Raw genomic sequence first — 24,576 nt, 5'->3', positions numbered from 1 at the left:
TGCAGGAGACCCTGGTTCGATTCCTGGGTTGGGAATATCCGCTGGAGACGGGATAGGCTGCCCACTCCAGTCTTCTTGGGCTTCCCTTTTGGCTCAGCTGGTAAAGAATCTGCCTGCAATACGGGAGACCTGGGTTTGATCCCTGGGTTGGGAAGATCCCCTGGAGAAAGGAAAGGCTACCCACTCCAATATTCTGGCCTGGAGAATGCCATGGGCTGTGTGGTCCATGGGGTCACAAAGAGTGGGACATGACTGAGCGACTTTCACATCACATCAAAGGGTAGCATCTGAAATGCCTGCTCAGTGACGGGCATGATGGTGGTACTTTAGAGGCATGACTTCATTCGTGGTCTCAATAAACTCACGAAGTGGGTATTCTCGCAACCCCATTTTGTTGTTGTCATTTAGTCACTAAGTTGTGTCCAGCTCTTTGCAACCCCATGGACTGCAGCATGCCAGGCTTCCCTGTCCTTCACTATCTCCTGGAGTTTGCTCAGACTCATGTCCATTTAGTCAGGGATGCCATCCAACCATCTCATCGTCTGTTGCCCCTTCTCCTCCTGCCCTCAGTCTTGATCTTCCCAGCATCAAGGTCTTTACCAATGAGGTGGCTCTTCACATCAGTGGCCAAAGTATTGGCACTTCAGCATCAGTCCTTCCAGTGAATATTCAGGGTTGATTTCCTTTAAGATTGACTGATTTGATGTCCTGGCTGTCCAAGGGGCTCCCAAGAGTCCTCCAGCACCACAATTTGAAAGCCCATTTTACAGATGGGGAAACTGAGGGTCAGAGGGATTAAGACACTTGCCTCAGGTGCAGTTCAAAGTCAATGGTAGGGCTGGGATCAGAGCCCAGATCCGGCTGCTGCTAAGATCCAGGCTCTCAGCTACTGCACCCCTGTGTCTCATTGGTACTCAGGGGCAACTTGGCACCTCTGTACTCTTCTCTCAGAGGTACAGTCAGCTAAATTCCAGAATCAGATCTGCCCCTAAAACTGCAACTCTGTCTCCTATGCAGCCTTCCGCCTGCTCATCACTGGAGCCTCCAAATAAGGTGGGACCCCAGAACCCTGCACACCAGACCAGGGGCCCTCCAGTCCCTTTACTGTGAAGATGGGAAACTGAGATGCAAAGCTGAGCCCACGTGGGGCCCACACTGGTCCTGCAGCATCTGGAGGTGGGGCGGGCTGCCAGCCCCGTGCCCTTCCTAGGGTCCCATCCACGAGACTCAGCCACCTCTGCTTTCAGGCTCCAAGCCCCCTCCTCAGACTCTCAGGTGCCCCCCTGCAGGGACGGACCATGACCTAGTTCCGCAGCCCCCAGGTTTTCCCAGGAATGGCCCTGTTTGCCTCGACCTTGAGAGGTTTCCAGGGCAAGAGCTGTGAGTGCCCTGAGACAGCCAGACACACAGCAGCCGCCACGCTCTCTAAGCTCATCATCTGACAGCTGCAGTGTGTTTGCAAGGAGGCAGCTCTGTATGGAGAACCAGAAGCACTCAGGAAGAGAAAACTGCCCCATGAAGGGTGCCAGCCACCAGCCTGGGAGGGGGCAGGACAGGAGGCCCCCTGTCCTGTGCGGCCAAAGCTGAGACTTATCAACACTGATGAGCTATTCCCTCCACCCCCAGGGATTCTCCAAGGAAGTGACATTGACAGAGGTGATGACTTCTTCTTACTTGGCCCCCCGGGCAAGGGCCACCAGCCTAAAGGCCTGAAGCCTGGGCAGGGCCCCTCCCCACCCCCGCTTCACGGCCTCTGCCCTGGACACCTGTGAATGAGCCCCTTCACCACTCTGGACCTCGGATCCCCCTCCAGAAAGACATAACTGTATTCTCCCCAGTTCTAGTGCCTTAAAGTTCTAGGGTTCTTTATCATCATCTGGAGACCCTGCAACCCCCCAGTCTCCTCCACCATCCTCCCAGTTCCCATGGCCCAGAGCCCTGGGTCAGAGCTTGTGGGGATGTGCCAGCTTGGGAAACGGAGCTCTAATCAGTCTTGACTCAGCCTGGCCAGAAGGAGGGCGGGGGACCCAGGGCCAAAGACTCGGTCGATGGGCAGGGTGACCACGGGAGAGGCTGGCCTCAGGCCCTTCCCTGCTTATAGAGGGATTCCAGGGTCTCTTGGAAGGAGACAGGGCTGGGGATGGCTGCCACAGCCCCCACCTGGGAAGACCCCTTTCCCCACAGAAAGACCCTGTGGTGGAGCCTGGAGCCTCAGCTCCACTGGCCAGAAGTGCAGGATGACACTCTTCCCTAAAAAAAAAATCTTAAACTGTATTTTATGACTGTTTATAAAGACAAGCACAATCCAGGCTGGGTTCATTTTCATCTACTTATTACTCTTCATTTTTTTTTTCTCCTGATGGCAAAAGAAATGAAAATCAGAGCCCTGTCCAGCAGCCCTAAAAGGGTCATGGGCTCTGGGCCCTTGCCTGATGGAGAGGCAGCCCGGATGCTGGCCCCAGAGCCCAGCTGTGTTTCTCTCCTGCTCCCCTTGGCTGGCCGGAGGGGCTTTGCTTTCATAGACGCACACCCGCCACCCCTGCTCACCCACCCAGCAACCAGAGGCTTCCAAGTCAGGGATGAGAAGCAGAGACGAAAATGAGCCAATGGAAAGAGGGCTGAGTGGGGACTTCCCTGGTGGTCTGGTGGTTATGAATCTGCCTCGCAATGCAGGGGCCACAGCTTCAGTCCCTGGTTGGGGAACTGAGATCCCACACGCCGTGGGCCAACAAACCCCAAGCACCACAACTACTGAGCCCACACGCGGCAACTAGAGAAGCCCGCACACCCTAGCGAAGATCCTGCGTGCCACGCCTGAGATCCGATGCGGCCAGATAAATAAGAGTTCTAAAAATAAAGAAAGAAGGCTGAGTGAACATCCATTTCAAGAGAAACCAGCAGGACGAAGGGAACTTGGGTCAGAGCAGTTTTAAAATAGTAGAAAGAGCACTGAGCTCTGGTGGGGACGGGGGCTGGGGGGACTGGGGGCACTGGGGATAGTCATGGAGCCTGGTCACCAGCCACGTGACAATCACTCCGTTTCACTCTGCCACACAAGGCCCTTGTCACCTGGCCCGGACCCCTGTACACTGAATATTTATTTCAATCAAGTCCTGAGTGAAGCACATTCTCATTAAATCTCTCAAGGGCCTTGTGAATAAGCCTCTGTCATCAGCAGCCCCATTTTACAGATGAGGAAGGCAAGGCCCAGGAAGGTAACAAGCAGCAGGCCCTGGACCTCGATCCGGGACTCCTGTCTGACAAATGCCAGGCCCAGAGGAGAGAGACCCTCGAAGGCTGGACCACAGTGCGGGCACTCCCTGGCAGGTCAGGGGAAGACTGCCCTCCTTTCTGTACCCTTTCTCTCCCCACAGCCACCGATACCTCCAGGAAGCCAGTTCCCAGCTGAACAGCAGGAAGTGGGCACAGTGCCCCCATTCTCAGCCCTGCAAGGCTCTGGCAGCCTAGCCAGGAAGGCCGCACCACAGCTGCCACCCAGATGGGCAGGAAATTCAATTTCCCACCACCGCTGCCAGGCCAGCTCTCCCCAGACACACAGGTGTTGGGCCACAGTCCACCCCGTCCCTGACCTCAAGGCCAGAGGCCACAGTGGCCCCGTGCCCCAGATGCCTGCCTCTGGGGTGCCCTCCACCTCGCCCCTCTGACATGGGGAAACGGCCTCCAGACCAACAGCTGCCAGGTGAAGGAACAGGATAAGGTAGGCGGGTCAGCCTGGGCCCCAAAGTAATAAGGCTTTGCTGAAAAGGGATCAGACATGGAACAAAGGAGGAACGCTTGTCACAACGCCCAGGGCAGCCGTCCCTGGAGCGCCTTCTCTGCCTACCCAGAACCCACCGACTAACCACAGTGACAGTGACATCTGTCAGAGCCTTTCTTGTCCAAAGCGTTTCCTATCTCTCACTCACACAACAGCCACAGACATTTTGTAGGTGGGCAGCTCCAGGCTCAGAGTGGAGAAGCAATGTCCAAGCTCACCCTGCTGGGAGCATCAGGACCAAGTCCAGGGACTGAAAAACCCTGACCCTGGGTTCAGATTCTACCACTCCCCAGGTGTGTGATCCTGGACCAGTCACTCAACCTCTCTGTGCCTCGTTTCCCCCATCTATGAAAGGATAAAGTGGAACCCATTGCAAAGGGCTGTGATGAGGATGATAGGTTAGTACATGAAACGTGCTTAGAGCTGGCCCTGCTACAGGGCAGATTTCATGGAAGACTTATTATATTTTTATCATCAGGCCCTATGGCTTTCCACATCCACCCCACCCCACCCAAGAGCCCAGCCACACAGACAGGGAAAGTCTGAGCACATCATTCTCCTTAGAAACCTCTCACCACCTCCTCAGGACAAAGCCCAGACGCCACCGGGCTCCCTAGCCGAAGGCCGGGAGTGACCCACAGCTGGGCAGCTGGCCGCCTCGGCCTCACCCCTCCCCACCCTCAAGCCTCGCTCTCTGCCTGGCTTCTCTTGCCTGGGTGAGAGCTGCACATACTGTTCTCTTTGCCTGGAACACTGTCCCCGCAACTTGTCAATTCAGTTCAGTTCAGTCGCTCAGTTGTGTCCAACTCTTTGTGACCCCATGAACCACAGCATGCCAGGCCTCCTTGTCCATCACCAACTCCCGGAGTTTACCCAAATTCATGTCCATTGAGTTGGTAATGCCATCCAATCATCTTATCCTCTGTCGTTCCCTTCTCCGCCTGCCCTCAATCTTTCCCAGCATCAGGGTCTTTTCCAATGAGTCAGCTCTTCGCATCAAGTGGCCAAAGTACTGGAGTTTCAGCTTCAGCATCAGTCCTTCCAATGAACACCCAGGACTGATCTCCTTTAGGATGGACTGGTTGGATCTCCTTGCAGTCCAAAGGACTCTCAAGAGTCTTTCCCAACACCACAGTTCAAAAGCATCAATTCTTCAGCACTCAGTTTTCTTTATAGTCCAACTCTCACATCCATATGTGACTACTGGAAAAACCATAGCCTTGACTAGATGGACCTTTGTTGGCAAAGTAATGTCTCTACTTTTTAATATGCTGTCTAGGTTGGTCATAACTTTCCTTCCAAGAAGTAAGCATCTTAATTTCATGGCTGCAGTGACTATCTGCAGTGATTTTGGAGCCCCCCCAAAAATAAAGTCAGCCACTGTTTCCACTGTTTCCCCATCTATTTGCCATGAAGTGATGGGACCAGATGCCATGATCTTAGTTTTCTGAATATTCAGCTTTAAGCCAACTTTTTCACTCTCCTCTTTCACTTTCATCAAGAGGCTCTTTAGTTCCTCTTCACTTTCCGCCATAAGGGTGGTATCATCTACATATCTGAAGTTATTGATATTTCTCCCAGCAATCTTGATTCCAGCTTGTGTTTCTTCCAGCCCAGCGTTTCTCATGATGTACTCTGCATATAAGTTAAATAAGCAGGGTGACAATATACAGCCTTGACGTACTCCTTTTCCTATTTGGAACCAGTCTGTTGTTCCATGTCCAGTTCTAACTGTTGCTTCCTGACCTGCATACAGGTTTCTAAACAGGCAGGTCAGGTGGTCTGGTATTCCCATTTCTTTTAGAATTTTCCACCGTTCATTGTGATCCACACACTCAAAGGCTTTGGCATAGTCAATAAAGCAGAAATAGATGTTTTTATGGAACTCTCTTGCTTTTTTGATGATCCAGTGGATGTTGGCAATTTGATCTCTAGTTCCTCTGCCTTTTCTAAATCCAGCTTGAACATCTGAAAGTTCACGGATCACATATTGGTGAAGCCTGGCTTGGAGAATTTTGAGCATTACTTTACTAGTGTGTGAGATGAGTGCAATTGTGTGATAGTTTGAGCATTCTTTGGCATTGCCTTTCTTTGGGATTGGAATGAAAACCGACCTTTTCCAGTCCTGTGGCCACAGCTGAGTTTTCCAAATGTGCTGGCATATTGAGTGCAGCACTTTCACAGCATCATTGGATTTGAAATAGCTCAACTGGAATTCCATCACCTCCACTAGCTTTGTTCGTAGTGATGCATCCTAAGGCCCACTTGACTTCACATTCCAGGATGTCTGGCTCTAGGTGAGTGATCACACCATCGTGATTATCAGGGTGGTGAAGTTCTTTTTTGTACAGATCTTTTTTTGCAGCTTGTCACCTGACTGTTTCTGGGTTCAGCTTAGACATCATCTCCTCCAAGAAGCCTTCCAGTCCTCCAGTGCTGGCTCAGCCCCTCCTTGGGCATGGGCCCCGCGGATGCCACTCCAATCACTCAGTACACTGAGCATTCCAAGTGTCTGTTTACTGTCTCTCTTCTTGGCACCAAGGGCTGATGCGGTTGTATTCCCAACCCAGGGTCTGGGGCACAGGGCCTGGCCACCTGGTGACCCCGTGTTGGAGGATGGCAACGATGGAACAGATGAATGAACACTGAAGGCACCCCCAAGCGTGGGAGGATCCCCAAGCCTGATGGCACCGTCTTCCCCAGGGCCGGACCCTCCTGATCAAACGTCCCTGGGGAGCCCCCTGGCCATCCTACCTGGCCCATTCAAGCCCATTCCCCATTCTCTGCACTTCCCCCGAACTCTCAGCACCTGTCTTTCCCGTCATGGCCACAGCCGACCCTCAGAGCCCCATCTGCTCTGGCTCGGCACGCCAAGGAGTTGTGCCCACAACTTCCGAGCAATTCCCAGTGCCCGGGATCCAGGCCTGGAACCAAGACCTCATGGCAATCACAGCCAAGGCCGTGTTCCAGCCGCAGAAGAATCCAGACTCCTCATCTGTAAAAGGGGAATAATCACTTCTCCATTTATTAAACACCCATGACGGGCCAAACCCAGTGCTAAACGTTGTGTGTCTGATTTTACTGAACCCTCACAGCCACTCAACAAAGGAGGCAGTGTGGTCAGCTCCGCTTTGTTGTCGCGTAGTAGCCAAGTCATATCTGACTCTTTTGTGACCACAAGGACTATGGCCCACAAGGCTTCTCTGTCCACGGGATTTCCCAGGCAAGAATACTGGAGTGGGTTATCATTTCCTTCTCCAGGCGATCTTCCCGACCCAGGGATCAAACCCACTTCTCCTGTATTGCCAACAGATTCTTTACGGACGAGCCACCAGGGAAGCCCTTGGCTCCATTTTACAGATGGGGAAACTGAGGGTCAGTGACTTGACCAAAGCGTATAGATGGTCAGTGATGGAGACAAAACTGGAACTCAGGTCTCAGGGATGACAATGCCCAAGCTGGAGCCAAGCTATTTCCATGGTGGGCAATGTCCCCTGCCTCCTGGCACTCTCACACTTGAGGGGTCTCTCCCACCTACCAATACCAGGGTTGGTCCACGTGACCTATAGGATATACGATGGTATGTCACTTCCAAGACTGTGACTGGCTATAAAGACTTACTTCCCTGGTGGCTCAGAGACTTCCCTGGTGGCTCAAATGGTAAAGCGTCTGCCTACAATGTGGGAGACCCAGGTTCAATCCCTGGGTCGGGAAGATCCCCTGGAGAAGGGAATGACAACCCACTCCAGTACCCTTGCTTGGAAAATCCCATGGACATAGGAGCCTGATAGGCTATAGTCCATGGGGTCGCAAAGAGTCAGACACGACTGAGCAACTAAACTAAACTTTTCCATCTTGGATTCTCTCTTTATCCCTCTCAACTCACTTTCTCTAGGAAAACCCATGTCACGAGAAACCTTCCAGGGAAGACCATAAGGGTAAGGAACAGAGGCTTCCTGACAAAAGCCTCATACATGAACTTAAGGTGGATCCTCCAGTCCCAGTCAAGCCTTCAGGTGACCACATCCCCGACCAACATAATAAGTGCCTTCCTGTGAGAGACCCTGAGTCAGAACCAGAATCCTAACCCTCCAGGACTGTGCATAGATAGATGCTCACTGTTTTAAGCCAGAGTCTCAGGGCGATTTGTTACGCAGCAAGTGGGAGCACATACACCATCTCCCTCTAAAATCCCTGTCCCTCGTGCTCTGGATCCAAATGATGCAAACTCCCCGCTGGCAGGCTACAGGGTAGCATTCTCTCCTCCCTGCCCAGAAGTAGGGCAGGTGGCAGGGCACAGGTGGGGACAGGTGTACACTCACGTCCAACCTCCAGCCGGATTTCTGCAGAGGCGTCGCCCAACTCATTGACAGCTCGGCAGGTATAGACGCCAGCATCCCTCTCACGAACCACCGGGATCCGCAGCATCCCAGAAATGGAGTCCTCAGGGGCCAGAATCATCTCAAGATCCCCTGGACCAAAGATGAGAAAACATCAGGCAGGTACCCAGTGGTTGCCACAGGAGGCCCGGGGATCAGGCTACCTTCCTGACCCTGGGTTCCTGCAACTCCACAAGGCTGGGACCTCAGAGGGGTGTGGGTGAGGTAAAGACCCCCCCACCCTGCAATCAGGACCCCTATTGTTTAATGGGTGCAGATTTTCAGTTTTGCTAAATGAAAAGAGTCCTGGAGATGGGTGGCGGTGATGGTTGTACAGCAATGTGAATATACCTAAAAACGGTTAAGATAGTAATGGATATGTTATGCATGATGTACCACAATTTAAAAAATTTTCTTTTAAGTCAGCACCCCTGAGTCCAGTTCCCTGAGTCCCTCTGTTGGCCAAGAGTGAGTCTCAGCTTGCCCCCTTGCATGTGACAGGTTCATTACCCAAGAACGCCTCGCTTGGGTCTCCCTCCTGGGTCCCTGCCCTCTGCTCAGGGGCAGACTGAGGCTTGGGTGAGCTCTGGGAGAAGCTCCCCACCATCCCCCCTGCAGTTCTGCCTCTCTGATGCTTCATTCTCATTTCTCTTACTGTTCCCTGACTCCCACCCCTCCAGGCTCCTAAGGCCTGAGGGATCACCCTGATTTTGAACCTTTTTTACAACTTAATTTTTTTGTTTTTAAAATCGTGGTAAATATACATAACACAAGATTTTACCGTTTTAAGCACTGAGTGCCCAATCCAGCGGGATCAGGTACATCCCCATGATCCATCCACAAAACTTTTTCATCTTCTCAAATGGAAGCCCTACTTATTAAACACTAATTCTCCACTTCTCCCTCCCCAAGCCCCTGGCATCCATCTTTCTCCTCTCTGTCTCTAAATTTGCACATACTAGGCATTTCCTATAAGAGATCCCACTCAATCAAGTGGAATCATATAATATTTGTCCTTCTGTGTCTGGCTTATTTCACTTAGTATCATGTTTTCAAGGTTCATCTATGTTGTATCAAAATTGCATTCCTTTTTTCTAAATTAAGGAAATTTTTTATCTTTTCTTTTAAGTTTTTACTACTTAACTACTCCATATTAGAGCAAATATCTCTGAAAATGTCACAGATAAAAGATTTTTTTCTTCATTTGGCCAGTTAGAAGTAGGGGGAAATTTCTACACAATAGCTGCTATGGGCCTGATTTTTTTTTCCCAATTTTTTTTCTTTGTCATGGGAGTCAAATTAAAAAATTTAATTGTGGTAAAAAATAAAGTCATAAAATTTATTATCTTAATCATTTTCAAGCACACAGTTCAATGGTAACTGCATTCACACTGTCGTATAACTTGACTGTCATGCCTTCTTAAGGCTGAGTAACATTCCAAGGGGTGGTGTGCGTGCTGTGCTCAGTCATGTCCGACTCTTTGCAACCCCATGGACTGTAGCCCGCCAGTCTCCTCTGTCCATGGGATTTTCCAGGCAAGAATACTGCACTGGGTGGCCATTGCCTTATCCAGAGAGGATTTTGCTGACCCAGGGATCGAACCGGCATCTTTGGCGTCTCCTGCATTGGCAGGCAGATTCTTGACCACTAGTGCCACCTGGGAAGCCATTCCGCTGGGAGATCCCCCTTTAAAAAGGTGGCTCCTGGGCTGGGCTGGTAGAGCTCCCAGCCACGATAGGCAGTGACCACGCCCTGAGGAAGGAGTCCTGAGGCCTCTGCCACCACTAGCTGGTGACCACGGACAAAATGCTCAAACTCTGAGCTAACACTGCCTGTCAGTGTCAAGGTGAGGCTCTGCTGAGATCACAGACAGGTGCTGCCAAGGCTGGAGTGCGTCTGGGTGGAAGGGGGCTGTGCTTGAGAAGGAGCCCAGGGTTCTGCCCTGGAAAGTCCAAAGCAGGACCCCTGGAACCCAGGTCCACTGATGTGGGAGCAAGAGCAGCTCCTGTTGATCAAACTCCAGCTCGGGGTCCAATACACAGAAAACCCTCTACACTCACTAACTCAGAAAAGCCTCACAACAGAACGCTCAGCACGATTGCCAGCTCTCTGATAATCACAGCATCTTCATCACCACCATTAAGGACACTGAGCCCAGGCCGTGGGCCAGGCTTGTTCTAAACAATTTGCACATATGGACTCATTTAATCCTCACACAACCAACCTATCTCAGAGACTGTGGTCCAGTGGCCAGGACCTCGAGCTCCCAGGGCAGAGGGCTCGGGTTCGATCCGTGGTCAGGGAGCTGGATCCCACCTGCCACAACTAAAGAGCCTATGTGTAGCAACTAAGACCCAAGGCAGCCAAATAAACAAGAGAAATGTTAGGGAAAAAACAAGCTGTCTTTGATTTCCCAGCTAAGGAAGCAGGCTCACAGATGTCAAGCCACTTGTCCGAGGCCACTCACTGGGCCAGAATTCAAACCTGGGTCTATTCTAAATCCTGCTCCTGATCACAGAGCCAATCTGCATCAGTTATATGTGGATACTGGGCTAGGGGTGACGGGCGCTGCTTGAAACAGCCCATTCTCCCCAGACACCCCATTCCAAGTGCCCTCATGACTGTCCTGGAAAGCTGATCCTTCAGGCCCCCCCGCAGGCCCCTTCTGCAGGCCTTCTCCCCACCCAATGCATGTACCTCGATACCAGATGACCCGGGGCGGGGGCACCCCGGTCGCCTCGCACTCCAGCACCGCCTCCTCCCCTTTGGCAGCCAGCACCACGCCGTTCACAGCCGACACGGATGGTGGGTCTGTGTGGGGAGCAGATGGGGAATTGGGGACCAACCCATAGACTCCCTAGAGCAACAGCGTCGGTTTCCCCAGCTGGGGGAGGGGTGGAGGGGCCAGGGTGGGGCTGAGCACCTGCCTCATCCCCACCCCCCACCAACCGGGACAGTCACCCCCAGAAAGACTCAGCCTTGGCCAGTTTCTAAAAAGCCAGTTACTCCCGGGACTAAACTCCCTTCTTGTCCTCTTTTTTTTTTTTTTTTACTTTTTATTTTGAAGTAATTTCACAAAGGAAAGTTGCAAGAATAATACAAAGGTTTTTCATGTACCTTTCACTCATATCATCAGATGTTAACATTTTTGCCATATTCGTTTCCTTTTATCATGATGGAATTCTCTCTGTATTCTTTTTATTTTTTTCTAAATGGCTGAGAATAAGTTCCAAATATGATATCCCTTTACCTCTAAATACTTTAATGTATATTTCCTTTTTCTTATATATAATTTTTAAAAATAATTTTTATTGAAGTATAGTTGATTTACAGCATTATGGTAGTTTCTGCTTGCGGCAAAGTGAGTCAGATATATATACACTTTTTTTTATTGTCCTCTTTGAACCTGGTGTAAAAGGTGAAATCTTACAAGGTTCTAAAATGCACCACAGGGGCTGGCTGCCACTCCCTGGCCCCTGACTCCAGCCAGCCTCCTGCTGCTTGCAGCCCCTTGGGGACCCCAAGGGCCATTCCTACCTCGAAGCTTTGGCCCCACCCTGTCTCTCTCCCTGAAACACTGTTCCCACTCCTGTCTGGGGCAAGGGTTTGATCCTGTGTGTACGTGTCCTTCTCTGCCCAGCCACACGTCGCTCCATCACACCACCCTGCTCTGTGCTCATCCCACACCTTCACCATCTGAAAGTACCTTACTCATCTGCTTGCATTTTGCTTCCCCATTAGAATATAACCTCTACCTGGACGGGGACCCTGTATCCCAGTGTCTGCCACACAGTAGATACTCTTAAGTATCTGTGGACGAGAGGGAGAAAGGGAGGTGGCGGGGAGGCAGGACTGGGGACCCTCTTCTGCAGATGCCCTTGACCCACGTACCTGTATAGTAGAGGGTGACCGTCTCTTCATCTCTGCCAATCTCATTAGCAGCCTGGCAGCTGTAACTCCCAGCATCCTCTGGGGCCACCCCCTGAATGATCAGGGTTCCCTGGGCATCCACGCGGACTCTGGAGTCGTGCCACAAAACGTGTTCAACAGGAAGGGGCCAGTTAGGTTGGGTCACATGGGGTTGCCCAAGTCATTATTAAAAGCAGATTAATTAACAACATCACCAGTGACAGCATTTTACACTGACTGCTTGATCTGTGCCAGGCTGTGGGTTCATCACTTTTTATGTTCCTTTTTCATTCATCGGGCTCAGAAAGGTAAGGTGAACTGCCCAGGGGCACACAGCCTGAATGGCAGAGGCAGAATGCAAGCACAGGTCTGCCGGATTCTGTGGCTGGAACACCTGACTCCAGACCCACATGAGGCATCGCTGTTTCCCAAATGATCTTGCTCCTGAGTCTCAAATCATCAGGAAGAAGGCAGGGCAAATGCCACGCCCCCATTTGCTACAATTAAGAAGACTGAGGCCCAGAGAGGCCCCTGAGGCCCTCACCTGCTGTCCTCCTGCAGGGCGCGACCCTCGCGGCTCCAGGAGATGTGGGGTGCAGGGTATCCAGAGGCCGAGCAGCGGACCCTCACCTCCATGCCCTGGGAAAAGCGCTGTGACCTGGTGTGGATGCTGACCTGCGGGGCCTCTGGAGTTCAAGGAGTAGATAGGTGGGGAGGAGCTTGTCAGAGCAGCCATGTTGTCCCAGGTACCCAGCCCTGGGCCCCCTGCTCCTCCCTGAGGCCACAGACAGCAGAGACACAGGAAGGAAGGGCCCCGAAGGACCTGCATCCTTGGGAGCAGCTTCTCAGGGAACCGGGGTTGACCAGGCAGCCCCCAGGCACATCCCCAGGCCACATGGAGACCTGAATTCCCAATAGCCCCTGGTGGGAGCCTTGAGCTCCTTGAATTTCTTCTCTGAGCTGAACCCCTCCTATACCAGCAGCCTCGATATAGCCTCAGAATCTTTCTCAACACACTCTAAGCGGCCAATCCAGAGTCACTGGCGCGAGTGAAATTTGTTCCAACACACTCACTTTTACACTTGGGGGAGATAGTTCCCTAGAGAAGCAGGATCCGTCTAAATCCTGTGAACCTAAATCCCAGGTGAGTACCTGATCCAGGCACTAACCCTCTGGACATGTTTCCTCTCACTGCCTTCTCCACCTCCAGCTGGTGGGTGCTACCCAAACCCTGCTGAGCACGTCTGATCTCTGGGCTTCCAGAAGTTTCCAGTGTCCCATCTCTGTCCTGCATATCGAGAGGGCTGGACAATGGATGTGCTCAATGGCCCGGAAAGAGGACAGGACACAGTGAAATTGGTTTGGCCGACTAGATATGAGGATGAACTTCCCAACAGTGCTGAACCACTACACTTAGGCTGGGAGGCTACAGAATCCTCTTACTCTGGAGGTTGAGAAAACTCTGGAAGGGCTGATGCTGCCTGCCAGAGCTGATGTCTGAGCAGAGGGATGGACAGATGGGCTCCTGGAGAAATGCCAGGTAGTGAGCAGCCTCACCTCGCACCAGGAGCCAGACGGATGCCCTCGTGACTCCATTGGAGTTGCTGGCCATGCACTGGTACCGCCCGCCATCACTGGGGGTGGTGTTCCTGACCTCCAGGGATAAGTCGGCCAGCTGGGTGACTCTGCCCGTCGAGGCCGAGAGGACTCGCCAGTCCCGGACCCAGGTCAGGTTGTAGGGGGCCTCACTCAGGACCAGGCAGGACAGGATGGCGGTCTCTCCAGGGGACACGGTCACATTGGGGACAGGGACCAGCTGCGGCGGGGGGCCTGCAGGAACAGGAGCACAGGAGGCACTGAGGTGTTGGCATGGGGAGGGAGTCATCCTACAGACCCTGGTGGCATCCAGACCCCAGAGTCCACTGTCTCCCCCAGCAGAGCAGCTCACCAGCATCTGCTCACCATGCCCGGACGATGCCACTGCACGGCCATCTCACACCCGCCCGGGGGCTGTGTGTGTGTGTGCATGCATGCGCACCTGATTTCCATACAACAGCAAACAGCAAAATTTAGCAAGAGTTAGCCCATTCTTCGGGGCTTTCCCAGTGGCTCAGTGGTAAAGAATCCGCCTGCCAACGCAGAAGACGCGGGTTCAATCCCTGGGTCGGGAAGATCCCCTAGAGAAGGAAATGGCAACCCACTCCAGTATTCTTGCCCGGAAAATCCCATGGACAGAGGAGCCTGGCAGGCTCCAATCCATGGGGTTTCAGAGTCAGACACGATGTAATGACTAAAATAAACAAACAACCCATACTTCATACCCTTTGAGGCAATAATTCCACGAGCGTCCATGCTCAGTCACTAAATTATGTCCGGCTTTTTTGTGACCTCATGGACTGTAGCCCGCCAGGCTCCTCTGTCCATGGGATTTCCCAGGCAAGAATACTGGAGTGGGCTGCCATTTTCTTCTCCAAGGGATCTTCCCGACCCATAGATTGAACCAGTTTATCCTGCATTGGCAGACAGATTCTTTACCGCTGAGCCACCTGGGAAGCCCCAATAATTCCGCACTGGTGGATAAAGTCTTGGAAATCACCCTCAACTGGAAAAGAGTAACAAGTACAGAGCTATTCTCTGTATAAACAGCAGCCAAATATGGACTAAGTAAGCCCACTGCCCCCAAAGAATAAAGAGCTTAGAAACCCACACTCTCAATAAGAAAAAACCATTAAGAAGTGACGGCTCAGAGACCACCTGATCAGGGACGGTCTGCAGGACCTATAGGAAAAAAGCTGGATCCACATGCCAATGACCATGATATCCAACAGGGAAATTTGACTCCAGACACCAAATCAGGTTGTTGTAAGTATGTAGGATATTATCCTGTTTTTCTTAAAATGCACACATGGATAAAGATCCAAAAAGAAGTAAAGCAAAATGCTGTCAAAGTCATCTCTGGAGTGGAGGGGTCACAGGTCAGTTCCATCTTTTCTGTTGGCTTATATTTTCCAGTCTTCTTACAGGGAGCATGAGTGATTTTGAGTGGGTTTAGGAATGCAGAGTGACTGATTCCTCTATGTTCATCGGGCCCCTTTTCTTCAAGGCAGCTTTGTTGCTGTTTAGTTGCTAAGTCGTCGTGTCTGACTCTTTTGCGACCCCATGGACTGTAGCCCACCAGGCTCCTCTGTCCATGGGATTTTTCCAGGCAAGAATACTGGAGTGGGTTGCCATTTCCTCCTCCAGGGGTTCTTCCCAACCCAGGGATTGAACCTATGTCTCCTGCATTGGCAGGTGGATTTTTTACCACTGAGCCACTGGGAAAGCCCATCAAGGCAGCTTAGGTTCATTATTTTTAAAATAAAGCTAATTTCATTGTAAGAGGATCTGTGGCTTTTCCAACCTTCCTGAGTTCAATGTTGCCACGGTGGCAGGACCTGGAGGCATTAAGGGTTGGGGACAAAGTGGATGGTGGCCCTTGTAAGGGCCTGGGGGCTGATCAAGAAGTCAAGGGTGGGATTAAGGCTGGGGACTGGGAGGCAGAGCCTGAGCAGGGGTTCTCAACCTTCCTGCAACCGCAGGCCATTCGTGGGGCAGACAGTCCAAACCGGAGGCCAGCACGCAGATGCAGTGTGGGCGTCGGGCTCCGGATGACGGACGGCCCCTAGCAGCGGGCTGGCACACTCACCCACAGATGGGGAGAGCCTGGGAGGGAATCCTACAGGGGAGAGTCAGGACGGGCCCAAGGGGACAGACCTGTGACGACGATCTGAGTCTTTGCTCGTCCGGTCCCCGCCCGGCTGACTGCCGTGCACTCATACGTGCCTTCTTCGGCCTTGGAGGCCCGTGGAATCTCCCAGCTGCTGTTCCCTGACTCCCTGCAAACACAGGACAGCTGGAGACACACAACTGCACTGCCCCCACCAGGGTGCCCCGGCCTCATCCAGGCTTCCGGATGGGGGCTTGGCCCCCTGAATCTTGCCCAGAAAGAGGCCCCCAAACCTCTCAGAGACTGGTAAGAAGAGACAGGCAGCTAAGGACATGCAAATCCCAACGATATCCTGTGTGACTCTGAAAAAGGCCCTTCCCCTCTCTGAGCCCCGGGCTTCCAACCATAGGAGGGAAGGTCTCAGAGGGTCCTTCCTGCACTGACCAGCACAGAACCAGGCCTTCGTGGGTTGAGTTTTCAGAATCTGAGGAAGGCCTATGGCTCCTCCAAGGAGTGATGGCCCAGCAGTGGTGAGAGCCTCAGGGACCCGCTCTCCCCCAACCCTGGCCAAGCTGGGAGGTGCCCAGCAGGATGACCAAGGTCTCAGGTGTGCCACCCACCACCCCTTAGGTCCCTCCAGGGCATCAGGCCCCCAGGAGCCCTGGGACTGGGGACAGTGGGCAGCCCTGAGCCACTCACCGAAAGCGCCTCTCCTCACCCAGCCTGGCTCCGTCCCGCCGCAGCTGTAGCCGGAAGGGGAGGGCACTGTGCACAGAGCAGGAGACCTGCAGGGGCTGGTGTAGGTAGCCATGGATCCTGGGGGGCATGCTGACCAGGGGGGCACCTGTGGGCAAGGACCAGCACTCAGGATTCTTCCCTGCCCTCCCCCCATCAGCCTGCCCTCGACACACCTAGCAACAAGAGACCCACAAGGATATCCCACAAGGATATCCCACAAGGATAACTCAGGGGCCAGAAGTCAGGGCTTCAGTCTCTGACTTCACCATCCGGTGGCCACCGAGAACAGGGGGCATCACCTCCCTAAGCCTCAGTAAAATGGGTTAATGGCATTAGTGACCTCATCGAGTTGTGGTGAGCTGCTGGTGAGAGGTGGTGAGTGGGAAGCCCTTGGCACACGCACGTGGCAGGGCCAGCTCCTTCCATGAAGCCTCGTGGGGGTTTTATGGCTTGTGCCTCTAATGTGTCAATTGTGTGGGAGACAGAAAAGTCAAACCAGCCCTCAAATCTGATGAAATGCTCCCCAGATGGGACTCTCCAGGGGCCTGGGGAGGGCTGTGCATCTCTCGCCCCTCCTGCAAGGTCAGTTTTACTCACAATCTGTGGGTGGGAAGCCTTTAAAAAAAAAAAAAAAATCAGCCTAGTTGGAGCATGGCTGTGAATACAGAGTTCACACGCATTTTCGAGATAAAATAAGAGATTTCCATGTAATCTCGCAGCTTCGGATGAGCCTCTGGGGACCCCCATCAGAGACGCCACTGCCTCCTCCCGCCTGACCCTGGCCTTGGGGTGGCACACGGTCTTTCCTTGGCTCTTGGAGTCACTTCAGGGGAAACGTCTGAGAACAGACCCGCAGTGTCAGTCTCGGGCCGTCTGTGCCTCGCTGGGTGATCGCAGGCTTGTGGGGAACCCTTGCGCTGCCCTCTCCCTCATCCACCCCAGAGATGCTCCGAGGGTGAGACAATGGGCCAGACCTCCTCCGAGCACAGCGCTGGGGGTGGGAGGGCGGTGGTGACATCATGTTACGGGCTCCCTGCCACATCCCAGGGGAGAGGGGTGTCGGACCATCCAGCCACGTCCTCAGCTGTGCGCGCGGCAGCCACGGCTCACCCCCACACACTGGAAGCCTCTGGCTCCCTCTTCCTTGAGCTGAAAGAAGCCCAGGGACTCCTGGGCCCCACCACCCCACATGTCTCCAAACCCAGTGTCTTGCTCCCAAACTCCCAGCCTTCCAGACCTGGGAGGTGGTGGGGGGGGCCAGCAAACCAACCCTCCCCCCTGCCAAACCACACCCTTCCCGTACTCCACCCCTATCCTTTAATCTAGAGCTGACATGGAGACCAAAAGCCAGAACTTAACTCCCCAGCTCTGGGAGCCATCTGAGAAAAGAGAGAGAGATAGAGGCTGCTTTAGTCCCCCTGCTGAGATTCCTGCCTGAAAATGCCTCCTGAAAGCTGCAAAGGCCAAGGCAGGAGGAGCCCCGGGGACCAAGCCAGGGAGTGGAGGCCAGGAGACTGAAGGAAGGGGTCCCAAGCCCCCTAGCCCTGTGATGCCCTGCCCCATTCAGGTCCTCAAAGTCCCCCACCTCACCACGGGCATCTCAGCACCCTCTCTGCATCCCTAAGTGAAGTGGCTAGGGGAGTCTGAAACCCCAAGCACCATTGATGTGGGGTGTCAGTGTCATCCACCTCTGAGCTCCTCCTGGGTCACTACCAGCGGAGCGGGAAGCGGGCAGGAGGAGGGAAGCAAGCCCAGTAAGGAGGCTGGTGCCCAGTGAACTCAGACCCCACTCCCCAGGACCAGAGGCAGATCTGGAAAGCCAAAGATGCCACCCTGCCCTCTGGGAGCCTCCAGCCTGGATGCTGAGACCTCTGGGACACACGGGAAACCCGCAAAAGCCACACACGTGGGAAACAGCACCACACAACCAAAGGCGGGGGCACAAGGTGACGTGCGCCTACAGTGACATCACAGTACCAGCAGCCACATGGAGGGGCGTGGTTCATGGTTCCTACATACTGGGTATAACCTCTGAGCATCTGAGAGCCGTCCTGTTATGTACATTAGCTTATGCAACCCTCCGAGCAACCCTGTGAAGTCAGTGGTCTGTTTCCCGGCAATAAAATGGAGACATATCTCAGAACTGGGTGTAAGAACACAGGGAGGTCAGCTCAGTGCTCTGTGATGACCTGGGGGGGGGGGGGGGGTGGGGTGGGAAGGAGGCTCTAGGGGGAGGGGATACATGCATACATATAGCTGATTCCTGTTGTTGGACAGCAATTAAACTTCAATTTTAAAAAATGAAAAAAAAAGATGTTAATACAGGAGAAGGTAAATGAAGAAATTTATTACTATTATGGTAACCTTGGGCTTCTCTGGTGGCTCAGACAGTCAAGAATCTGCCTGCAATGCAGGAGACCAATGTTGAATCCCTGGGCTGGAAAGAACCCCTGGAGAAGGGAGTGGGAACCCACTCTGGTATTCTTGACTGGAGAATTCCATGGACAGAGGAGCCTGGTGGGCTACAGTCCATGGGGTCCCAAAGAGTTGGATACAACTGAGTGACTAACACTTCACACTTTACTTCTTAAAGATCATTTCAAAATAAAAGGTTTGAAAAGATAGATTTTTCAAGGAGTATGCAAGAGATTATAAAAAGAAACCCTTTAGACCAGGAGGGGGAATAAAAAGGAACTGATATAAGCATTTAATGAACAAATGCATGGCAAGTGCTTGGCCCAGGATTGTCCCATGAGACGTGCTCAGAATGGTGATTAGGTTAGTGTTACCATCATTATGATAATGATAGTAACTATGATTATGCAAGGGCATACTTATATTCACTAACCTGCCCACTGTTGTGTCTACAGTTTCTAGAACCATGACTGATACAAAATGAATGTTGAATGCACAGGTGGATGGATGGATGGATAGATGCATGGATGGATTTATGGATGCATAGATGACTTTGCAGTAAACCCTAGAGCTGAAAACTGCATCTGAAGCATCTCAGTATTCAGCATAATGTATTGCAGAGCCTGCAGTTTAATGAATAAACATTTCCTAATCTAATTGAATCAGGAAAGCCTTTCAGGGAGAAATGAGCCTCCAAGGGAGCCAGGGAGCTGGGGGGCGGTAGGAGTCAATTACTCACCTGGAATCACCCCACGGTAGGAAACTCCGGAGACACGGAGGAGAGGGTTTCCTTCATGGTCCTTGCCCTTCACCTTGAGGTAGAAACGCTCCTGGGGGCTGTGGAAGGGCGGCCCACCCCACAGCTGGTGGGTTGATCCGTTGGAGAGGGGCTGCGTGGGCAGAGTCAGGAGGGACTGCCCTGAGCTATGTGAGAGCTCCACTGAGTCCAGGCGGCCGGGTACCCGCAGGCCCGTGGAGTTGATCACCAGGGAGATGGGCACGCCTACAGAGGAAAAGGCAGGGAAGGAGGTGCTGGCATCTGTGCTGGGCTCCACGAGGCTCCCCAAGCAGGGGCCCCACCCCAGAGCCATGGTTAGGGACCCAGCCTCTTGGTCCACCTTCACCCATTCCCTCACCTTCTCTTCCCTGGGCCAAGGAATGCTGGGTGGGATGAGGAGAGAAGGGGGGTTGCTACTGTCCGTGGTCCTGAAACACCACTCTCCTCCAACCCATGGCTTCCCATGATTGTGTCGCCTCTGCTGTGCAGACTGGGCGCTCACGGAGCAGAACTGAGAAAGGGCGCCCTCCTATCCCCCATTGACTCTGGTGTTGGCTGTCAGCTGACAGGCTCTGGGACAGGCCGAGGTGAGATGCAGACCCCAGTTTGGGAATGCTGACTCCTGGTGGGCTTTCCTGTGGTTTCCCTTCCCATCTCATTGGAAATGTACTTTCCACACTATCTCAGGAAAGCCAGAACTGGACTTGGGTTTCACAGTCTTTTAAGTTGATTTGGAAACTGTTAGGTCTCTCCCTTTTCAGATAGCTATTCTTTTTTTTTTTTTCTCTCTCTCTCTCTGATCATAAACTGGGAACCAGAAGATGTGGTAGACGTGATCCATGAAATGCCTTCCATCTTTTGGAAAAAAAAAATCAAACAGTCTAGAAAGGGCATGTATAAATCTAGAAGTCCAGATTTCTTTGAAAAATCAAGTGTGTCAGTGCTGGGCTTCCTTCCCATGTTGCAACAACCAGCCAAAGGCATGTAGCAGCTGCTCCCATGGCCCAGGCCCCCACTGTTCAGTTCGCTGCAGCCTCCCCCACTCCCTGGTGCCCTGGGGTCAAGTGCCAATCATTATTTATCATTTGCGATTGCCCTGCTGTTTTTCTCACTTTAAAAAAATGTCTTGGATGGAGCCCCATCTTTATCAAAAGCAGAAACCAAAGAAGGTCACATATGGCTTCCGTCACCCTCTCCACTGGGGACTGTCCCTGAGGACCACTCTGCTTTCAAACTCTCCCCCACCACCCCCATAGCACTTCACTTAGGATTTCTCATCTTTCTTGGCTTTAGAATAGGAGTTAAGTTTCTCTGCCTCCCTCCCACCTCCCTGCTATTGGCAAAGACAAACACAGAATGAATAAGCAACCCACTTTTCATTTTGAAGATATCACTGCGGGTCCTGGCAGGGAAACCCATAAGGGCTGACAAGAACGAAAAACTGAGGGCATACAGACTCAAAAGAAAGCTCTAAGGACCCAGCATGCACCATTTTGGGGGCACTATTCAGTGCTCCAGAGTTATCTTGACCTGGCCTTGTTCTTATTCAGTCCCTGGGTCCCACTCTTTAAGACCCCATGGACTGCAGTATGCCAGGCTTCCCTGTCCTTCACTGTCTCCCAGAGTTTGCTCAAACTCGTGTCTGTTGAGTCAGTGATGCCATCCACCCATCTCATCCTCTGTCACCCCCTCCTCCTCCTGCTGTCAATCTTTCCCAGCACCAGAGTCTTTTCCAATGAGTTGGTTCTTCACATTAGGTGGGCAAAGTATTGGAGCTTCAGCATCAGTCCTTCCAATGAATATTCAGGGTTGATTTCCTTTAGGATTGACTGGTTTGGCCTCCTTGTATCCAAGGGACTCTCAAGAGTCTTCTCCAGCATCACAATTTGAGAAAATAAATTCTTTGGTGATCAGCCTTTTTTATGGCCCAACTCGCACTTCCATACATGACTACTGAGAAAACCATAGTTTTGACTATGTGGACCTTTGTCAGCAAAGTTATGTCTCTGCTTTTTAACATGCTGTGGCCTAGTCCCTCCCATCTCTTTGTTCAGCTGATCCCAGCAAAACCCTCCAAATGGCCCCATGGCAAGAGACCATATTTCTGAGCCCTGATACTAGGAAAGATTGAAGGCAGGAGGAGAAGGCGGCGACAGAGGATGAGATGATTGGATGGCATCACTGACTCAATGGACATGAGTTTGAGAAAACTCCAGGACATAATGGGGGACAGGGAAGCCTGATGTGCTGTAGTTCATGGGGTTGCAAGGAGTTGGACACGACTTAGCCCCTGCACAACAACAGCCTGATGTTCACTGGAAGAAGTGGGGCTCTAGACAGACAAATCTTGACAAAGAGAAAGGGAAAGGAGGGTTAGGGGAACAGCCTGAGCTTGTGGAGGCCTTGAAGGACAGGAAGGAAGTTCTAAAAGTAAACGGTCCCAGGGTCACCCTGGCTGGAACCCAAAGAGAAGGTGCTAGCCCTGGGTACAGTTCACTGTGATGTGAGAGAGAGGCTGGAGCAACTCCTGCAAGCCTGCTCCATAGTCACAGGCTTGTGGCTGCCCCCTGGAACTGCACCCTCCAACTTCCTAAAGGTAAGCCCCACCCCTGCAGAAGGTGGCCTTGTGTCGCCCCAGGGCCCAGAGCATCGTACCTTGTAGGGGCCACTCGATAGTGTGGTTGAGGTCCAGGGAGGGCTGAGTGGAGAAGCCAGCTCGGAAGTCAATGTTGCTGATGCCCGTGATCCTGACCGAATGGCGGCCGCTGCTGTAGATCTAGCCCAGGCCCAGGCTCACATCACCAGGGTGTCTGACCCCAGCCCCCCAGCTCCAGGTGGGAAGTGGCCGACCTGACCCGGCCTGGAGTCAGCAACTGGAATTCTCCCGCCTTTGCAGACTTGTGGGTAACTCACCCACTCCCTGGGGACCCAGCACGATGCTCCCCCCATGGAAGAGGAAGAGTCCGGCCATGGCACTGCCTGAGCTGGACTCTCTAAGCAGCCCTGTCGTTCCCGCTCCCCACCCCCAACACCCACAGGTCCCCCAAACCCTGCCTTGCCTTCCCTATTGGCATGAGAGCTCTCAGCCCAAAGATGCTCCAAACCTGAAGAACAGCAGTGCCCGCGGCGCCCAGCACTGTGCCTGGCACCCAGTTGCTGTTGGTTTAGTCGCTCAGTCGTGTTTGACTTTTTGCAACCCCATGGACCGTAGCCCACTGGGCTCCTCTGTCCATAGCATTTCCCAGACAAGAATAGTGGAGTGGGTTGCCATTTCCTTCTCCAGGGGATCTTCCCCACCCAGGGACTGAACCTGTGTCTTCCAAGTCTCCTGCTTGGCAGGCAGGTTCCTAACCACTGAGCAACCAGGGAAGGCCAGCACCCAGTAGGGGCTCCATAACTGTTTGCTGATCAGCTAAAGCCATGTGCTTCAGAGACAGCAACCTGCCCCATCCCAGGGTGCTTGGCCAGGAGCCCTGCACCCAGTCCCAGGCCCCCAGTCCCCGGCAGGTTAGAACAGACTCTGCTCCCCTGCCAGTCCTGTGCCTCTGAGCCCAAGGTCACCCTAGCTTCTTCTGTGCACTCTTCAAAGGACAGGGTCCTGAACCGCGAGCCAATCCTGTCGCCCACCTCTGGACACCCGAGTGGTTTCTCCAAGTCCTTCTTTGAAGTTCCCTCACTAACCCCAAACCACTCCACTTCTCTCACTGGCACAAAGCACAATACTCCTCCTCTGATCTTGCCCCCCTGCTTCTACTGATATGCCCACATCACTGCCCACGCTCCAACCCACAGCTTCCCAGGGCTCCAGGCTTCCGAGCGCCCAGGCAAGAGGAAGATGATGTCTCAGCTTGGTGAAGCTGGTCTCCCCAACCCCAGGAAGCCAAGGCCTCCTACCTTGATGGACCACAGCCCGGAATGCTCAGGCTTAAAGGCCACGACCTTGGCAGAGTCAGGGATGCTGAGGAGCACATTGAGGCCGTAATCCCTCTGCAGGATCCTCCCTGTGGAAGCCCCAAGACCTGCTCAGCCCCCGACCCTTTTCTGGGTTGACAGAGCCCCCCTCCCCATCCCCAGGAACCCACAGCCCTCCAATCCCAGCCTCGGGCTTCCTAGAGGAACTGACAATAGGCCTTTGGGGGTACCCAGGCCTCTCCTTCCTTGAGCTCTCCATCTTCATCCCTCCCCAGGTGCTGGCTGTACCCCTGGCCTCTGGACCAGAGTACTCAGGACATCCTTGGAGCACCGTGGCACCAGGCAGCTGGGTCCAAATCATATGGAGCCTGGATGACCCTGACAAATTACCCCACCTCCCAGATCCCCCCCACCACTTCCCATCTCTACACTGTGCCACTAATTCTTGCCCCACCAACTCTCCAGGCCACTGAAGAGAGAACCTGGGGAAGATGCCACGTGAATCTGGCAGCCCCAGGGACGGTCATCATTTTAATTCCTCTCGCTGGGCTGCTAATGGCCCCGCTGCATCCTCACCCACTGTAGACACCCTCTCTGCCTTCCACTCAGCATCTCCCTTACCCTCGGTGCTCCTGGAGTTTTATGTCCAAAATCTCCTGGCCTCCTCTCTGTCCCATCCTGGACTTTTATTTCAGTCTCAGGCCCAATGAGGAGGCCAGCCCCGGGGTGCACATACCCAGCGGGTCTCGGACTTCGATCTCGGGCCCTGGGCCACTCAGGGAGATGGTGACCTCCTTCAGGCTGGGGTCAAAGGGGATCTTCCACGTGTGCTCGCCGCCCTCCTCATGGTCCGTGGACAGCAGGTGCACCTTGGAGGCCTGGAGGGCTGACTCCACCCACTTCAGCACCTGGGGGGCAGGAGTGAGGGGCTGATGCCAGCAGGTGCCCATGATGCCTTGC

The 24,576-nt window shown here is 53.1% G+C and overlaps 1 protein-coding gene across 2 annotated transcripts in view; it reads right to left on the bottom strand.

Moving 5' to 3' along the window:
* The window catches only part of HMCN2 (hemicentin 2), a 177,898-nt gene that overhangs the window by 118,011 nt on the left and 35,311 nt on the right, over positions 1-24,576 (bottom strand). For both annotated transcript variants that reach the window (XM_061433841.1, XM_061433842.1), the window contains exons 5-15: positions 24,353-24,524; positions 23,599-23,705; positions 22,360-22,480; positions 19,666-19,929; positions 16,473-16,617; positions 15,821-15,942; positions 13,625-13,897; positions 12,612-12,753; positions 12,050-12,177; positions 10,856-10,969; positions 8,101-8,250 (exon numbers count right to left, since the gene is read on the bottom strand). In XM_061433841.1, coding sequence (XP_061289825.1) covers positions 8,101-8,250; positions 10,856-10,969; positions 12,050-12,177; positions 12,612-12,753; positions 13,625-13,897; positions 15,821-15,942; positions 16,473-16,617; positions 19,666-19,929; positions 22,360-22,480; positions 23,599-23,705; positions 24,353-24,524 — 1,738 coding nt within the window. The remainder of the gene's footprint in view (positions 1-8,100; positions 8,251-10,855; positions 10,970-12,049; positions 12,178-12,611; positions 12,754-13,624; positions 13,898-15,820; positions 15,943-16,472; positions 16,618-19,665; positions 19,930-22,359; positions 22,481-23,598; positions 23,706-24,352; positions 24,525-24,576) is intronic.

This window comes from Bos javanicus, chromosome 11 (genome assembly GCF_032452875.1).
Source record: "Bos javanicus breed banteng chromosome 11, ARS-OSU_banteng_1.0, whole genome shotgun sequence".
Taxonomy (NCBI): domain Eukaryota; kingdom Metazoa; phylum Chordata; class Mammalia; order Artiodactyla; family Bovidae; genus Bos; species Bos javanicus.
The sequence above is the reverse complement of the archived record's forward strand: the minus strand, read 5'-3'. Positions and strand labels throughout refer to the sequence as shown.